This window comes from Panicum virgatum, chromosome 5K (assembly GCF_016808335.1).
Source record: "Panicum virgatum strain AP13 chromosome 5K, P.virgatum_v5, whole genome shotgun sequence".
In the NCBI taxonomy this organism is placed as follows: domain Eukaryota; kingdom Viridiplantae; phylum Streptophyta; class Magnoliopsida; order Poales; family Poaceae; genus Panicum; species Panicum virgatum.
The window spans coordinates 14,682,876-14,701,277 of NC_053140.1; the positions used below are offsets into that span (position 1 = coordinate 14,682,876).

At 51.7% G+C, this 18,402-nt stretch overlaps 2 protein-coding genes across 6 annotated transcripts; both read right to left on the reverse strand.

Annotated features, from left to right (window-relative positions):
* Nucleotides 1-124: 124 nt before the first annotated feature.
* Nucleotides 125-13,861, reverse strand: LOC120706548 (glucosidase 2 subunit beta-like). 2 transcript variants are annotated; one of them, XR_005688345.1, is made up of 17 exons: nt 13,605-13,820; nt 13,382-13,495; nt 13,071-13,166; nt 12,652-12,891; nt 12,361-12,539; nt 11,915-11,989; nt 11,741-11,818; nt 2,780-3,131; nt 2,603-2,707; nt 2,420-2,521; nt 1,701-1,758; nt 1,536-1,604; nt 1,080-1,167; nt 940-1,001; nt 807-858; nt 532-725; nt 125-358 (listed from the first exon to the last, which is right to left on the reverse strand). XR_005688345.1 is itself a non-coding variant. In XM_039991226.1 (16 exons), the coding sequence occupies exons 1-16, from the start codon at nt 13,696-13,698 to the stop codon at nt 666-668; spliced, it is 1,824 nt and encodes a 607-aa protein (XP_039847160.1). In that variant the 5' UTR covers nt 13,699-13,861; the 3' UTR covers nt 201-665. The 2 variants fall into 2 exon arrangements, 1 of the variants encoding a protein (XP_039847160.1); XM_039991226.1 differs by having other exon boundaries at nt 201-725; nt 13,605-13,861.
* Nucleotides 13,862-16,768: 2,907 nt separating this feature from the next.
* On the reverse strand, nt 16,769-17,859 carry LOC120706549. Of its 4 annotated transcripts, XM_039991230.1 has the most exons (3): nt 17,706-17,810; nt 17,479-17,611; nt 16,769-17,376 (listed from the first exon to the last, which is right to left on the reverse strand). In XM_039991230.1, the coding sequence occupies exons 2-3, from the start codon at nt 17,564-17,566 to the stop codon at nt 17,126-17,128; spliced, it is 339 nt and encodes a 112-aa protein (XP_039847164.1). In that variant the 5' UTR covers nt 17,567-17,611; nt 17,706-17,810; the 3' UTR covers nt 16,769-17,125. The 4 variants fall into 4 exon arrangements, 3 of the variants coding, with proteins under 3 accessions (XP_039847164.1, XP_039847162.1, XP_039847163.1); XM_039991228.1 differs by having other exon boundaries at nt 16,769-17,611; nt 17,706-17,811; XM_039991229.1 differs by having other exon boundaries at nt 16,769-17,616; nt 17,706-17,768.
* Nucleotides 17,860-18,402: the final 543 nt, after the last annotated feature.

The following is an 18,402-nucleotide window of genomic DNA, read 5'->3' on the forward strand; positions in this document are numbered from 1 at the left end:
TTTCGTTCCAGAAGCCGGGGATTGCCAGAATCCTACAGCAATTCATAATCTAGGAATTCGAAACACCAATATCAAACGAAGCTCTAATTCAAAAGGATCCCGATTGCCAGAATGCCATTTAAGCTACGGCAAAGTACGTAGGGTTTCATTGATGGTAACCAGGCAAATTCCCTCGATTTTCAAATGACTGGAACGAAGGATTCCGTAACAACCTGGGGCTTCAGATTATGATGTTTCCGGATGTGTACTGTTTCTAACTGGTTTTCACCAAATGTGTAACAAGTTCTAAGACATTCTGAATTTCTGATGTCCGGTTGGCAATGAAGCTGGAGACACAACACGGGTCCAGCATCTTTCCCTAACATAGAGGATATAGCAATGCTAATTCACAAATTAAAGCTCAGTTGCAGTCGCCTCTACCAAACAAAAGTCAGGGCGAGGCTGGAAAATTGCAACATCCTAAGAATTCAGTTAAAAATAGGGTTCTATGCAACCTAACATTGCCTCGGTGGTGATCTGAACACTACATACCATTTCCCCAGCTTGGACCTTCACTCTTCATATACCTCACAGACTGCCACTCTTTGGTTATGAATGTAAATGTGAGAGTTATGCTTCCCGGTGTGACATGTTCTTTATTGTTTCTTGCATCACACCAGGATAGTTTAGAGCTCGTCATGCCCGGGCTGTTTCGAAGACATGGCGTCAAGTTTGCTCTGCAGCTCCTGTCAAATTAACAACTTTATAAGGACCAAGTCTCTGTGCAAAAAGGGATATTAAGGCATTTGTGAAAGAAATGAGAGAACCTTCAGCTTCTCCTCGACGCAAAGTGCAGGAGTTGACAATACAGCCACATATCTGCAACGGTAATAGGTGTATAATAAGATGGTGTAGTATGAATTTGAAGGATGGAAACCGAATCAGTACAAATTCACATACTCGCATCGACTAGGCTCATCGACATCATTAAGCTCATTACTCAGCCCACATCTAAGCCTAACCTGCACAAGTGTAAATAATAAAAAGGATTAGAATTTACGACCTGCAAACAGAAAGGGAACACAATATGAGATACATACTTTCAGGCTTCGGTCTGGTCCATTCCAGCATCTGTCCCCATTTGAAAACTGCATTACTCGGTACGACTCTTCAAACTTGTCCCAACGCCTGATGGCAGAAAAATTCATTTCATGGCATAAAGACGTGATGAGAGAAAAAGATCAGCCAACTAATTATGTCGCATGTAAAGAGGGATTGTTTTTCACCTTCCAAAACATAATGCATTGCATTTTCTTAAATACTAACACGGTTACCCTTGATTTGAAATTATCATATGTATTTAGAAGAATCCTAATATGCAAATTTATTTTGGTTAAAAAGCTAAGAGTTTGGAATAATGAGAATGTGTTTCCACGCGAATCCATAACAAATTAGGTTCATTCGTTATCAGAGGGAACACAACAAAGAGCTACATGATGGAGTTTAACTTACAAATAGAAAGATAATAAGAATACAGAAAAGAAATATAAACATACCCCAGGTTTGTGGAACTGTGTCCTTCAGCTTGTGTTGCTTTCTTGTATGCGCAGACCTTATAAGTATATCTATCCATAGAGATGCGGTTCACAAATGAGAACCAAATGATTAAAAAAATGATAAACAAGACAGGGGGACAAGAGAGATTGGACGAGTATACGTACTTGCCCTCCTTGCTCTCAAAGCACTGATCATAAAAGGAATAGAACTCCTTGTCCTTACCTGTCAGGAATATGTTATTATTCAATAAATTCCAATTCCACAGATATTTGTACTCTACACTCTACAGAGGCAATGCATCATGTAGTCTAATAAACAAGATGAAGGGCATCTAGAACATCTACTAACTTGCACTATAGACAAAAATATATTGCTAAAGTGCAAAGGTAAAGATGCGCATAAGGTATTTGATATAATTACACTAATAAACAAGATAAACGCTGAAAAAGCTATTAACAGTACTGTACAAAAATATTGTTCTGCGAACTTTAAGTTCAAAGGTAAAGATGCACTCAAGGTGTCTAGTCTTGCGCAAAGGTGAATTCTACAACTTAAGCACTCTCAGGTCGTAGAACAAAACGGTACCCAGCAGAAATTTTGAGGCATGATCTTTATTTTATCTAGGAGGTACTTCACTGCCAAATCTTGTGAGAGTTTTTTTTATGCATTTTGACAGCAGCTTTTCCACCAGAAGTTCAAACAATCATCAGTTCTATGCAATAACATGACAATAAGGTGAATTTGCTAAGGGGTGTACTCTTGACAATCGGAAGCAACATTTGATGTAAGAGAAAATTACAGGAATCCATTGTAGCTACACTATAATATACAACTGGCAGGAGCACCCAATCACATAGTGAACAAAGTTTCAAATGACACTTACCAAAGTCGTGCTTTAGCTTCTCAGTTAGCGTGGATACCTTGGACTGGATTTTTGAAAGCTTCGAGCTGGCATCATCATACTCTTTGCGAACACGAGAAGCCTCTAAAAAAATAGATATGCAAGTATTATAACATCCCCTCATAATTCATTAAGGATCGGCCAATTTTCACACATATGAATTACCTGATAAATCCACAGGGGTTTTGAAAAAGTTGAATTTTTGGAGAACATTTTGTACAGTCTGCTGAATTTTGTCCATCCACGAGGAATGTCTTGATGCAGTTAAATCTGAAACAACAAATAAGCATTAAAAAGTGACATAAATAGAACACAAATAATTGTGGGGTTGTATTACCCTACCTGAATGGTGACCACCTTTCTGGTCATCATCAGATTTATAAGATCCAACATGATCATCATGATCATCAGCATATTCATCTTCTGATTCATGACCAAACTCGTCATCATCATATTTATGCCTGTCGTCCTCAACTTCTGAATGATAACCACCATAACTTTCCTCAGCAGGTTCTGGTATTTCTAATTCGTCTTCAGATGCTTCTTCTGGTGGTTCTGGTATTTCATGTACATCTTCATGCCCCTTCTTATCGTCCTTACTAACCTCATTTACACTTTCTCCAGTCCAGCGAGAAGCCACCAAACGACCTAACTCCTCCCTTGATAAACCCTCAGGATTGTCAGAGCTAGTTTCCTGAAATTTATCAGCACAATATATCATGATGAATTTGCAATACAATAATTTAAACAATTGCCCAAGCGTATCCTACCGTATATCTTTTTGTTACTATGTTGCAATTTGTACCTTTCTTTGCTAGTATAAGTAATATAGATAATGTCCCAAAGTTTTTACCACCCTTGACCGCCGAAGAAGGATGATGTGCAAATTAAAAGCGCTGAACAGATATATCTTTAGTCAATTTCCGAGAACTAATCAATACAAAGAATAGCCAAAGGTCGTTTGAAACTTAGACTGGTTAAAGCAACTCGCCATCAACTAAGTTAATTGCAATGACTAAATATCATTAGAAGAACACACATGAACCATAACAGGAGTTAGAATTCAATCCACAGTAACCAACTAATTTGTGCAGTTGCTGGCTCGCAGAATCAAATGAATCTGACAGATGAGAGCATAGCACTAAACTGGTAAAAAGTTGAAAATAAATAAAGAAGCACATGAATATGTTATAATATTGGTCGTAAACTGGTTTTTAACTTTTTATACAGGTTCAACTACTAGTAGGGAAAAGACCAGCGAAACGACGGCAAGGAAGATCCCCTGGGATGGCTGAACAAGTGCGACCACTTCTTCCGCGCCCAACGCACTCCTGACGGCGACAAGGTGTGGCTCGCCTTGTTCCACATGAGCGGCGTGGCCCAGCACTGGTACTTCATGCTGGAACGCGACGGCGGCGACGTGAGCAACATCACCTGGCCCTCGTTCTAAGCGCTGTGCCAACAGCGTTTTGGGCCCGCGCTCGGCACCAACCACCTCTCCGACCTGGCGCGTCTCCCGTTCCCAGGCATGGTGGTGGGCTACGTCGAGGCGTTCCTGAGCAGGATGGCCCACGCCGGTCCGCTGTCTCCATTGCAGCAGGTTCAGCTATTCACCGGCGGCCTTCCGGATCCGATCCGCACCGACGTCGAGCTCCAGGCGCCGGCCGATCTGCAGCGCGCCATGGGGCTGGCCCGGGCCTACGAGCGCCGCGTCGTGGCTCGCCCTGGCGCGGGACCCGTCCGCGCGCAGCGCCCGGCTCCGCGCCCCCAGCCCCTACCATTGCCATCGCTGCCGGCAGCGTCTCTGACCCCGGCACCATCCACGACGACGATCCAAGCCCCGCCGCGCCCACTTCGCCGCCTCTCACCGGTGGAGATGGCCGAACGCCGTCGCCAGGGTCTGTGCTTCAACTGCGACGAGCAGTACGTGCGCGGCCACAAGTGCCAGCGACTCTTCTACCTCGAGGTCACGGACCCTGTCGGTACCCTGCAGCTGGGGTACCCACTCCTACTGTGCCAAGACTCGCGTAGTTATCCGTAACAACGTCCTAAGGAGCCGAGCAGCCGGACCCCTGGGGTCCGACTCCACCGGACCAACGGTCCCGGACCCGCTTCCCGCTCGGGGATGGGTCCGGTGTCACCACGTGTCCCAGAGGTGGAAATGCTCAGCACCTGTGGCCGCGGACCCGGACCCCCGCAGATGGGTCCGGGACCTCCACGTGCCATCCGAACTCCCGCAGATGGGTCCGGGACCTCCACGTGCCTATCCGGACCCCCATGAGCTCTCGGCTCAGCTAGCTGCTTGGGAGGGTCCGGAGCTGCCATGTGTCACGCAGACGCGGGCGCGGGCGCAAGCCTTCCGCTAGAAGCTCCCTCACCCACCCGCATTAAGTGCGAGTGGTTGAGGCGTGCTCTGCTGCCGCTGGGCACGGGGCAGCTTTTGTCAGTCCACACTGTGGATCGCCAGTTACCGAGGTGGCTCGTCTGTTACCGAGGCATGCAGCAGTGTCTCAGCGCCGTGCGCGTGGGCGACGAGTCATGATGACCAGCTACTAACTAGAGCAATAGTGCACGCTGCTACAGCGGACTGAGTCAGTAGTTCGGCGCTTCGTCATGACCTCGACGCACGGCTCCAGAGGCTAGACTCTACTCTGACAGGACAGCTCAAGACTATCTCTGGTCAGAAGCTACGTACGAAAGCCGACGACAAGATCTCCGGATCTGAGGCATTGAAGGCCAAAGTGTAGTTTATAATACATCGCTGGGCCCACCTGTCGGGGCCCCGCTTAGTGTACGTGCTCCGCTTGGACATATAAAAGGGAGAGCACGCCCGCTAGAACAAAGGCTCAGACATCCTAAAGCTCACACACACAGGCTCTCTCAGACTCTCTCGAGACTAAGGGAACACTAGCAATACAACACACAGTGGACGTAGGGTATTACGCTCCGGCGGCCCGAACCACTCTAAACCTGCTGTGTTCATCGTGTTCTTCCAGCGAGATCGAACTAGTCCTAGCTAACCCCCGAGTACTCACCCTCTGGGCTTAGGCGGGTGCATTACGCCACCTGGCTGTGGGTTTGCACACCACGACATTTGGCGCGCCAGGTAGGGGCAGCTTGGCTTTCGCTTGATCATCGGCTCGGCATCACCATGTTTTAGGTGGCGAGCGCCCGGGGGCCAGAACTCGCGCGGCAAGCGCCCGCGTCAGCAGAACGGCGACAGCGGGTCATGCTCTCCCAGCTCGTCATCAAGCAGGTCTGGGGGAAGCACAACTTCAACAAATCCCAGCTCGCAGCATACATCACTCATGTGAGGAAGCCCGCTCCAGCGGAAAGCCGACTCCGGTCACACCAAGCCCGCTCCGGCCGCACCAAGCCCGCTCCGACGGAAAGCCCACTCCGGTCGCACTAAGCCGACTCTGGTGGCTCTCTCCGGCGGAAAGCCCACTCCGGTCGCACTAAGCCGACTCTGGTGGCTCTCTGGCGGAAAGCCGACTCCGGTCGCACCCCCGACTCTACATCTCTGTAAGTCCTACCCTTAGAGGCCCAGCAGGAAATAAAACATTTTTCTTTGTAACTAGGTAATACTTCCGTGTGGTCCAGTCCGGTGAGCCTCCCCCGTGGAGGGGTCCGGACCTTTGCAAACCAGGTTCAGGGAAGCGTACTCACCCTCCGGGGAGGTCCGGAGCCGTGTAGCCGCTTAGCCTGGTTCCGTACCCTAAGCATGCATGCTCTACCTCCCTAGGGCGAGTACCGTAGTACCTAAGACTGGGGGCCCGGAGGTCCGGACAGCTCCGGCCTCATAAACCCGTGTTCTGGCTTACATCACACATCTAGTTATAAAGGAAAAGTTTATTCTCAGTTCGCCTCTAAGGATGTTACATTCCAATTTCAATCTACGCATTCTGTTTGCGCTAACCCCCACGTGGCTTCTTACTCTTGTGCGGTGATTGTGGTCCGAATTGAGTTGGCTAGCTAGTGACTTAGCTCAAGACCCCTCATGGAAGAGAGGGGTTCGGACCCCTGGGAGCCTGCAGGTTCAAGAAAGCGCACTCATTCTCCGGGGAGGTCCGGAGCCGTGTAGCCGTTTAGCCTGGTTTCGTACCCTAAGCCTGCACGCACCACCTCCTGTGAATAAGTGCCGTAATACCTAGGACTGGGAACCTGGAGGTCCAGACTTTCTCTTAACCTAAAGGCCGGCCCCTTGAGCTCCGTTCACTGAGCCTAACTGTCTATCTCAAAGGATCACAGCCAACAGGATTTGGGACCCGTGGGCACGCTACTAAGCATCTACCTTGAGTCATGTGCAGGTCCAAACGTGATGATGCAGCAGGTGACCCAAAGGATGGACGACGCAGGATAAGACCCTTGCGGCGCGCACCGTTGGGCGCCAGAAGCAGCCAAGTTGCTCACAATAGTGGCTCCACCTGCGGGTTCATTGCCTTTCCCGAGGCGGGCCCGGGGGCCTCTGTCAGTACCCTGCAGCTGGGGTACCCACTCCTACCGTGCCAAGACTCGCGTAGTTATCCGTAACTACGCCCTAAGGAGCTGAGCAGCCGGACCCCTGGGATCCGACTCCATCTCACCGAACCAACGGTCCCGGACCCGCTTCCCGCTCGGGGACGGGTCCGGTGTCACCACGTGTCCCAGAGGTGGAAATGCTCAGCACCTGTGGCCACGGACCCGGACCACCGCAGGTGGGTCCGGGACCTCCACGTGCCATCCAGACTCCCGCAGATGGGTCCGGGACCTCCACGTGACTATCCGGAGCTCCGTGAGCTCTCGGCTCAGCTAGCTGCTCGGGAGGGGTCCGGAGCTGCCACGTGTCACGCAGACGTGGGCGCGGGCGCAAGCCTTCCGCTGGAAGCTCCCTCACCCACCCGCATTAAGTGCGAATGGTTGAGGCATGCTCTGCTGCCGCTGGGCACGGGGCAGCTTTTGTCAGTCCACACTGTGGATCGCCAGTTACCGAGGCGGCTCGTCTGTTACCGAGGCATGCAGCAGTGTCTCGGCGTCGCGCGCGTGGGCGACGAGTCATGATGACCACCTACTAATTGGAGCAATAGTGCACGCTGCTACAGCGGACTGAGTCAGTAGTTCGGCGCTTCATCATGACCTCGACGCGCGGCTCCAGAGGCTAGACTCTACTCTAACAGGACAGCTCAAGACCATCTCTGGTCAGAAGCTACGCACGAAAGCCGACGACAAGATCTCCGGATCTGAGGCATTGAAGGCCAAAGTGTAGTTTATAATACATCGTCGGGCCCACCTATCGGGGCCCCGCTCAGTGTACGTGCTCCCCTTGGACATATAAAAGGGAGAGCACGCCCGCTAGAACAAAGGCTCAGACATCCTAAAGCTCACACACACACAGGCTCTCTCAGACTCTCTCGAGACTAAGGGAACACTAGCAATACAACACACAGTGGACGTAGGGTATTACGCTCCGGCGGCCCGAACCACTCTAAACCTGCTGTGTTCATCGTGTTCTTCCAGCGAGATCGAACTAGTCCTAGCTAACCCCCGAGTACTCACCATCTGGGCTTAGGCGGGTGCATTACGCCACCCGGCTGTGGGTTTGCACACCACGACAGACCCCGACGACACCGACCTGCCGGAGGAGACCGCGCACCGGGAGCCGCTGCCGCTGATCGCACTACATGCGATCACCGGCATCCGTTCGGACGACACCATGCAGATCCGCTTCGCCATCGGGCCCCACGTGCTCACGGCCCTCCTCGACTCCGGATCCACCCACAACTTCGTCAGCGAGGTTGCGGCGCACCGGGTGGCCCTGCGGTTCGACGACTCCAGCGGCGCCCGGGTGACCGTCGCCAACGGGGACCGCGCCGCCTGCCGTGGCGTCGCACGCGACGTCGCCATCCACGTCGTCGACGACCACTTCCAAGTGGACTGCTACGTGATCCCCCTCGACTGCTATGACCTAGTCCTTGGTGTACAGTTCCTGCGTACCCTGGGACCGATTCTGTGGGACTTCGACGACCTCTGCCTGGCGTTCTAGCACCGGGATCGGCGTGTCCTGTGGCACGGCCTCGGGTCTCCCCGTCAGGCCGACCAGGTGCAGCACCGCCTCCACGCCGTGCGCGCCACCAACGGAGACCTCCTCGATCGCCTGTTGGCCTCCTTCGAGGACGTGTTCGCTACGCCGACGGGTCTCCCTCCTCGCCGCGACTGCGACCACCGCATCCATCTGCCGCCGGGCACCGCACCGGTAGCGGTCCGCCCCTACCGCTATCCCTAGCTCCAGAAGGATGAACTGGAGGCGCAGTGCACCGCCATGTTGGAGCAGGGCATCATCAGGCCCAGTACATCACCGTTCTCTGCCTCGGTACTCCTGGTGCGCAAGTCCGACGACACGTGGCGCTTCTGCGTTGACTACCGCGCCTTGAACGAGTGCACGGTGAAGGACAAGTTCCCGATCCCGGTGGTCGAGGAGCTCATCGACAAGTTGCACGGCGCGCGCTTCTTCACCAAACTGGATCTCCACGCCGGCTACCACCAGGAGCGCGTCCATCCGGACGACATCGAGAAGACGGCGTTCCGTACCCACCACGGCCACTTCGAATTCCTAGTGATGCCATTCGGCCTCACTAACGCACCAGCCACGTTCCAGAGCTTGATGAACGCCGTGCTCCCCCCTTCCTCCGTAAGTGCGTCTTGGTGTTCTTCGATGACATACTCATCTACATCTCATCTTGGACGGAGCACCTTCAGCACTTGCGCGCCGTCCTCTCCGTTCTGCGCGACAACAAGCTCTGCGTCAAGCGTTCCAAGTGCGCCTTCGCCACCACCTCGGTTGCGTACTTGGGACACGTGATCTCGTCCTCGGGCGTGGCCATGGATGGGGACAAGGTCACGGCGGTCGTGACATGGCCGCAGCCGACGTCCGCACGCGCGCTCTGGGGCTTCCTCGGCTTCGCCGGCTACTACCGGCGCTTCATCAAGGACTTCGGCACCATCGCAGCGCCCCTCACGCAGTTGCTGCGCAAGGAGGGTTTCTCGTGGACCGACACCGCCACGACGGCGCTCCGGGCGCTCCAGACAGCGCTGTCCACGGCGCCAGTGCTGCAGCTCCCCGACTACTCCAAGCCGTTCGTCGTCAACTGTGATGCCTCAGGCACGGGGTTTGGTGCCGTCCTGCATCAAGGCGTCGGACCCCTGGCCTTCTTCAGCAAGCCCTTCGCGGTGCGCCACCTGAAGGTGGCCGCTTATGAGCGCGAGCTCATCGGCTTGGTTCAGGCGGTCCGGCACTGGCGACCCTACCTTTGGGGTCATCGTTTTGTCGTTCGTACCGATCATTTTGCGTTGAAGTACATGCTGGATCAACGCCTCTCCACGGTTCCACAGCATCAATGGACCAGTAAGTTGTTTGGCTTTGATTTCTCTGTGGAGTACATGCCAGGGCGCTTGAACACGGTGGCAAATGCCCTATCCCGCCGCGAGCAGGAGACGGCCACCCTGGCCGCGATCTCGGGGCCAACGTTTGCCCTGTACGACGACATCCGCAAGGAGCTCTAGGAGGACGAGCAGCTGCGGAACCTCCGCGACTTCATCGCGGATACGCGGGGCGCGCCGTGGCGGGTCACTCACGGCCTCATCCTCTGCGGCACCCGCGTCTACGTGCCAACCACGTCGCGCTCCCTGCCCGCGGTGCTTCAGCTTGCACACACGGCGGGGCATGAGGGCACACAGAAGACTCTGCAACGCCTACGTCGCGACTTCGCCATCGACCATGACCGCAATGTGGTGCGCGACTTCGTACGCGCCTGTGCCACTTGTCAGCGGAACAAGACGGAGGCACTGCACCCGGCCGGCCTACTCCAGCCACTGGACATTCCGTCCCAGGTTTGGGCTGACATTTCGATGGATTTTGTGGAAGGGCTCCCCAAGGTGAATGACAAGAATATGATCCTCACGGTGGTTGATCGGTTCTCGAAGTATGCCCACTTCATTCCGATCGGCCACCGTTACACGGCCGCCTCCGTCGCACGCGCGTTCTTCTCCGACATCGTCCGTCTCCATGGGATGCCGGCCTCCATCGTCAGCGACCGTGACCCGGTGTTCACGGGACACGTCTGGAGGGACCTATTCAAGATGGCGGGTGTTCAGTTGCGGATGAGCACCGCATTCCACCCACAGACCGACGGCCAGTCGGAGGCCGTCAACAAGACCATCGCCATGTACCTGCGATGCATCACCGGCGACCGTCCCCGCGCGTGGCTCGAGTGGCTGCTTTGTGCTGAGTACTGCTACAACACGTCCTTCCACTCCGCCCTTCGCACGACTCCGTTCCAGGTCGTGTATGGCAGACCGCCGCCGGCTCTTGTTCCATACGAGCCGGCAACCGCACGAACGGCGACGGTGGACACTCTCCTCCAGGACCGCGACACCTTCCTCGCCGACGTCCGTGATCGACTCCTGCAAGCACAGGTCCACGCCAAACGCTACTACGACGCACATCACCGACCTCTGGAGTTCGCCGTGGGTGCCTGGGTCTGGCTCCGGCTGCTGCATCGGAATGCCCAGACCCTGGTCCCGGGTGCGCGCAGCAAGCTCGGCCCTCGCTACGCCGGGCCGTTTCAGGTGCTCGAGCGGGTGGGCGACGTCGCTTATCGCCTGCGCCTACCGGAGGGTGCTCGGATCCATGATGTCTTCCACGTGGGCGTCCTCAAGCCTTTCCACGGCACGCCACCCTCCGACACGCCGGCGCTACCTCCACTTCAGCACGGTCGTCTACTACATGCTCCGGATCGTGTTCTCCGTTCGCAGCTGCGCCGCGGAGTCTGGCACGTTCTCGTCAAGTGGGCAGGCCTGCCGGACAGTGAGGCCACCTGGGAGACCGTCGACTCCTTCCACACAGCGTTCCCGGACTTCCAGCTCGAGGACGAGCTGCTTTCCGAGGGAGGGAGAGATGTTATGGTGGGCCTGACCTACCAGCGCCGCCGGCCCAACAGTGGCTAGGCAGCATCGCCGGGAGTTTAGGAACAGATTCAATTTGTTTGGATTAGTTTCCTTAGTATTTGCAAACATTATCAGTTGTTAAGATTTGAGCCTATAAAGGCTAGACGATCGGTTAATGAGAAGGTCAGCTAGAGATTGAATCTAATCTCTCGTGCTCCTCCCCCTCGAGACGCCGGGCGACCAGCACCTACGTTCCACGATTACAACCTTCGCAACCGGCGCGACTCTGACACGATACCTATCACTTCTCTTATAAAGCATGATACATTGATTTAAAAAGGGAAATAACTTGAGCGATCTGCAAGCAGTTAACATATAAACCTTCTCTAAAATAGGTGTAGACTCCTTTGGTGGCGATTCGACTACAGCTCCACTATCATCTTGGCTTTCAGAACCATGCTGAAATATAAGAGCAACATATATTATTGGTCAATTTCTCACATGACACACTAACAGTAGACTCTTGATTTTGTAATACCAAAGATCAGAATATACCTGCTCAACAGATATCCTGCTTTCTGGCACATGATTATCATGGTCCGTGGCATGCCCATCATGTTGTTCACCAACCTATGTTCAACAGATAAAACAAAGTAATATATTGCAGGGCATATGGGTAGCTTCAGAATTAGATGACACTAGGTTTAGTGGGATGCTGAATGATCAGAGAATTATATGAATCTTGCAACGAGGGTTTCTTCATTAGCAATGTTAATGATTTGATAATTAAATCCATAGTCATCCAAACAACCTACTTTCCCATGCATAATAAGCACAGTACTAAATTCACATTACATGCTCATCTTCTAACACCCAACTTAAGGTCAATTTTAGATATTTAATGTCACAGAGAAGGGATACATGTTCAAACTGAGGTTAGTGTAATCAACACAACAAAAGGTAGTTAGGAAGGCAACAAAAACATAGAACAAAATGCCAACCTTGCTTTCATCTTCTTGCACAGGGGGGACAGTTTCCTTAGATTCTACTTCCTGAGAAGCATCCTGTGCTTCCTTTTCAACAGTGGCTTTCTTTTCAGCTTCTTCTTTTATTCGCTTTTCTTCCTTCTCTTTTCTTAGACGCTCTTCTTCCTCTGCCTTCTCTATTAATTTCTTTTGCTCTACATAGATGGAAAGCCTTACTTCATTAAAACTATTCCATAAAATGTTTGCATTTCTTTGACATATCACTCATTGACAAATGGTTCAAAACTAATGGATACAAAGACACACCTTTGAGCTTATCGACAAGTCCTTGGAGTAATTTCTCTTCACCCTTCAATTTTGCTAACTCCGCTTCATCTTTAGCAAAAGCCTCTTTTGCCCTTTCAACTTCCTGTCTTCGAATAACGACACCGCTTTTGTACGTAGCGATTTTCTTCTTCAATTTATCTCTTGCCGCCTTGCCAGCCTCCCAGCAAGTGTTCTTACAGGTGACATTGCTATCATATTCGTCGCTCCCGTCACAGCAATCTAGAAGGCAGGAAGGAAGAGATGGAGAATTAGAGTAGCCTACTAAGATTGCACCAAAGCGCCGCAGCATACATTGAGCTCCAACAACTATGGTGGTTTTCAGCCTTGTCTGCGCATCATTATTTAACAAAACAACAAACCAATCAAACGAGAAATAGCAGCAATTACAGTCCACTTACCACAAATGCCGTCATTCACTCGTGATGAGAAGATCGTGATTGGAGTGTGGCCTGCATTCTTGCAGTAGAACTTGCCTTCAGGGCACGCGGATGTCCCTACACGGAAGACAAACATAATTCAACTGATTAGTTGCGCCCCCGCAGTTACAACAAGATCGCAGCTTAGCAACTTCAGCTACGTAGATCCCAAAACTCCAGAAATTGAGACTAAACCGCAGAAGTTATGAAACCACGAAAGCTAACAGAGCAAGCCCAGGGAAATCCCACCCGGAGAAGAAACATCTTTTGAGGCAAGAAGGGCGAAGCAGTACCGGGCTCGTCGGTGCCGTCGGGGCAGTCGCAGAAGTCGTCGTTGAGCTGGTCCCTGGAGAACTTGCCCGATCCATCCCTGCACTTGATCACCCCGCCCCTGTAGTACGCCTCATCTGCAAACCCCCACGACGCCGAATCAAGGACCGCATCTACGGAAGGCACTAGAGGAAGTGGGGGAGAAGGCAGCAGCAGCAGAGCAGGCGTGGACAGATCCGGCCGAACCTTGCGGGGGGATGCCGAGGGTGTCGAGGGGCGGCTTGGACGCCGCCGCCGCGGAGGCCCAGAGGAGGAGGGCGGCGACGAGGAGGAGCCTCATGCCTGCGCGGCCCGCGGAGAAGGGTCAGGAGCAGCGGATCGGCGGTGGCTTTGCTCGAGCCTGGGGTGTTCTCCAGACCAGGCCGCCTCCGCCTATCAGGGAACGGGGAACGAGGTGCCGGAGGCGAGTGTGTGTTGTGTGTACACTGTCACTGTACAGTACCCCGTCGGTAGAATACAGGAGATCCATATACCTATTCGTATATTGCGTATTTGCAAATCTATTTCACGCTTCCAAAATTAATGGGTCTCATTGCTGTTTTTTGGCATTTCTTTGTGAGAAGGCATTATATATCGCATATCATTATAGCTAAATTCTATTTATTATCTGTAAAGGGTATGTTTGTTCTATTTTTTAAAAGACTAGTGAACCACGTATTGCGAGATTGGTAATGTCAGTACCCTATAGCAGGGATACCCACTCTTACTGCAGCAAGACAGGACGTGCGTAATCACCCGTAACTACGCCATAAGGGGCGGAGCACCCGGGCCCCATGGGTCAGGCGCTTACCTCACCGGGCCAACGGCTCCGGGCCTACTCCCCGCTCCAGGACGGGTCCGGTGACGCCACGTGACTGGGGAAGGGAAGCTCCGAACCAACAGCCGAAGGCTCGGACCCCCTAGGGGTCCGGGACCTCTCGCGTCCATCCGGACCTCCCACGCGGGTAGAACCAACATACCACCGGGGGGTCCGGAGCCGCCACGTGTCCCGCGGGCGTGGGCACGGGCACGGGCGCGAGTCTTCCGCTGGAAGACTCGCCCACCCACCGCATTCAATGCGGGTGGTTGAGACGTGCTCTGCCGCCGCGGCACGCGGGGCAGCCTTTGTCAGGCCTCACTGTAGACCGTGTTTTACCGAGGTACACAGTGCAGCCGCTTGCGCAGCAGCCGCGCAGAGCCCGTCTGCCGCATTAATTGGATACGACAGCACGACACTTTTCCATCATTGCGCCTACGCCGCAAGCTACACTGCCCGTTCAGCTACACTGCAGGCGACGCCGCAAGCTACATCTGGCGCCGTTTCAACAAGACAGTGCCTGGACATGCTGAACGGAGGATTCTGGGAGAAGCCAAGGGAATCCAGGAATGAGATTTACTTCGCCTGCAACGCTATAATGTATGAGCAGTACGTTATTTTATACTATATCGTTTGGCCCCACCTGTCGGGGACCCAATGGCCATGTACGCGCCTCCCTTGAGATATAAAAGGGAGGCGCTCGCTGTACACAGGGGAGCTCTCTCGAGCACACACAGAAGCACGCTGGGTTCAGCACCAAGCTCACCCAGACTCAAGCACTACAGCACACAGTGGACGTAGGGTATTACGCTCCGGCGGCCCGAACCATTCTAAACCGGAGGTGTTCATCGTGTTCTTCCAAGAGATCGAACTAGTCCTAGCTAACCTCTGAGTACTCACTCTCTGGGTTTAGGCGGGTGCATTCCGCCACCCGGCTGTGATTTGCCACACCACGACAATTAATATAATTTAGAGTTTTATAATCTTGTCGTCAAATGTGGGTGTTTGTTGAATATTGTGTTGTACAGTTACAACTTTTATCTAAGGATGTTGACCTGAAGTATGGCACTCGTTGCTCAAGAAGTCATCATCCAATGTAAGGGCCGCTGTTTGCTATGACTTCACCCAACTAGTGAAATCAAAGCAGGTAATTTTTTAAAAAAAATAGCTTTATCTATCTTCTAATTTATTTTAGTATGGATTTATCGACTTTACGCTAACAAGTGAAGCTAAAGCCAAAAAAGAAAAAAAATCTACTTTGCCTCCCCAACTTTTAGAAAAATATGCCTTTTCTCCTCCAACTACAAAATCGGACATATGGTCTCCTCCAACTCACCAAAACCGAGCAACTTTCCTCCGTGAGATGTTTAGGCTGAGATGACAACGATTTTCACAATTTTTTTTTGGATTTTTCATATGTGCAAGTTTAGAAGTAACAAAGTATCACCTAGAGAGCTCTAAAAATCATGATATTTCACAAAACGGTAAACCAAAAAGTAAGGATAACAGTACAATAAGATGTGCAAAATATTGTTAAATGAAATTCAAATTGTTGAATTTCAAAAGGAGGTGGAATCGGTACCCAAATACACAACTCAAATATTTTATATATAACATGTGTTAAACCAAGATGTCGCACATATAAGCACTAGCGGAGCTAGGTGGAGACCAAATTGGGCCATGGCACCCCTTGCCATGCAAAAACTCCATTAGATGAACAGTAATTTGATACTATTTATTAGTTTAGCATCTCAATTACCAAGACCGCCCCCCTAATTCTTTGGTCTGGCTCCGCCACTATATAAGGTTCAAAAGGATACACAAATATAATGTTATCAGATTTTTAGCAGATATTTGAGTACCCTAAAGTTCATGAAAAAATTGATTTTTGCCTCTTTTTGAAATTCAATAATTCAAATTCCATTCAATAAAATCTTGCGCATCCTGTTGCATTGTGATCCACACTTCATGGACTAGTATTCTATGAAATGTCGTGATCTTTAGAGTTCGCGAGATGATATTTTCTTACTTCTAAAGTTGCACGTATGAAAATAAAAGAAAATTGTAACACCGCTGCCAGGTCAACCTGAAACCACTCAAAGAGGAAAGTTGTATGGTTTTCATAATTTGGAGGAGGCGAGATGTCTGGTTTTATAGTTGGAGGTGAAAATCAGATTTTCATGAAAGTTGGGGGAGGTAAAGTAGATTTTTTGGAGCCGAAATAATGCAGACCAAACAGACCCAACACAAAAACCCTTTGCTTCAGGGAAGAAAATGATAAAAATCCCACTTTTTTCAGAGATACAAAGCCCGCTTAGCAGCCCGGGCCGGGACGGTCTTTCGTTTTTGCATCAGCAGCCCATGCGAGGCGTCAAATTCAGCCCACGTAAGGAGCGAGCCCCTCCAGATTTTCAGACGCTACTAGCCCTCGTACGAGGAAAAGACGACGCTACAAAGCGAAATTGCTTTTAGGAGCCTGTGACAGCGAAAAATATGCTGAATTTCATAGAATCAGGCTCAGATTGACAGCTTGGTCTGAACAGATATGCGAAAATAAATTAAAACAACTTTGTAATTTTGGTTTATTCATTATTATTGTTCACTTGAATTGGAGGTACACTGATGACACATGCAACATGCTAGGGCTGATCACAAACTACTACTAGCACTAGCAAACGAGATGCATGCAGCTGCATTTTCATGCTCTACATAGCTTATTGCTTCTGTTCATGATATGAATTAAATTTATATCATGTTTGTTCATGTGTGTGCTTATATTATTATCACAGTTGATCTATGCAAAATCATATACGGATGATTGAGCGTGCGTTTTGAGCTAGCTAGGTGTGAACTCAATACAAGCATGCATGCGTTGTACAAGGATGGAACGCAGGGCCGCCCGGCACGAATCTCAGTGCGGGTTCCGCGGATCGTGGCGGCTGTTGGCGCCGGACCCCGGGTAGTCCTCGGTCTGCAGGAGCCCCGCCCGCCTCGCCGCCGCCGCCATCTCCTCGTCGTCGGCGAGCTGGTGGTGGTGCGGCTCCTCCCCTCCCACCGCGGCCTCCTCCGCCGTCGTGGGCAGCGCCTGCCCTCCGAGGGCGCCGACGTCGCCGCCGGCCGTCTCCCTCGGCAGCAGAGCCCTCCGGTTGCCGGCCGCCGCCGCTGCAAGGAGGAGGAGGAGGAGGAAACAGAGGGCAAAGATCAGCGGCGTGGCCTCCGGCGAGAGGTCCGGCGGGCCGAAGAGCTCGAGCAAGCCGTACGAACAGTGGACGAGGAGCAGGCAGGCGAGCACGGACAGCACCAGCAGGACGGCCGGGACCGACACCTTCCTCCCCGTCGCCGCCGTCGCCATGGCCACGCCCACGCACGCCGCAGTTAGTGATGAGTACCTAATAAGCTACACTAGAAATCAGCTGATCAGAAATGTTGAAGCTTTCCTCTTCTTGATTCTGGATTAATTAGCTTCTCATGATCTTTCTCTATATATCCACCTTCGGCTTTGTAGGGAAGGAGAAGAACGCAAGCAGGCAGCCGTAGTCAGGTCTTGACAGATGGACAGGCCTTTATATAGCCAGCTGAGTAGCTGACGCCCTGGCGCAGAAGATTAACGAAGCTAAGCAAGTGCATTAGTGAACAGGGGTCACATCATCGGAGGTCAAACTAGCACATTATGTGTTGCTTAGGAATTGCCGGTAAGAGGGCAACCTCGCTCTACCTGTCCTAGCTCCTAATAGCTCACTAGCTAGCTATAGGTGTGGTGGACTGGTGGTGGTGGTATTTTTTTTTTGGCTCGAAAAGCTTTGGCCATGCGCCGAGCACCATAAATGGGCGGGATCACGGCCACGTACGAGGCTTGCCGTGCATGGACGCAGCTTCATTGATCAGTTCGCACTGGCATCCACTAGCATCAGTCACTGTTGCGCCGTGATCGATCGGCCGGCGGGTGCGCGCGAGGTGGATCGATTATCGATCCCCAGAGCCGCCCGCCAATCTTATTAGAGTTCATAGACATTAAATTTGTTAATATATACTAATAGTATGAGAAGAGATAAAATAAAGATGTCACGAAATGTAAAAACAATGTCATCATCATGACACTCCACCGACACAGTTCTAAATCAAATTTCTAATTTTGATAACTGTGTCGATAACACTCCACGCCTAAATAATTCTCTCCATCATCGCCAG

What these genes read in the sequence shown, in the direction of transcription:
- LOC120706548 (XM_039991226.1), bottom strand. Translation starts at nt 13,698, where the DNA reads ATGAGGCTCCTCCTCGTCGCCGCCCTCCTCCTCTGGGCCTCCGCGGCG. An exon ending in CCTCGGCATCCCCCCGCAAG is followed by an intron (nt 13,496 to 13,604) that starts GTTCGGCCGGAT and finishes GGGGGTTTGCAG; the next exon opens with ATGAGGCGTACTACAGGGGC. An exon ending in AGTGAATGACGGCATTTGTG is followed by an intron (nt 12,892 to 13,070) that starts GTAAGTGGACTG and finishes CCTGCCTTCTAG; the next exon opens with ATTGCTGTGACGGGAGCGAC.
- LOC120706549 (XM_039991228.1), bottom strand. Translation starts at nt 17,566, where the DNA reads ATGGCGACGGCGGCGACGGGGAGGAAGGTGTCGGTCCCGGCCGTCCTG.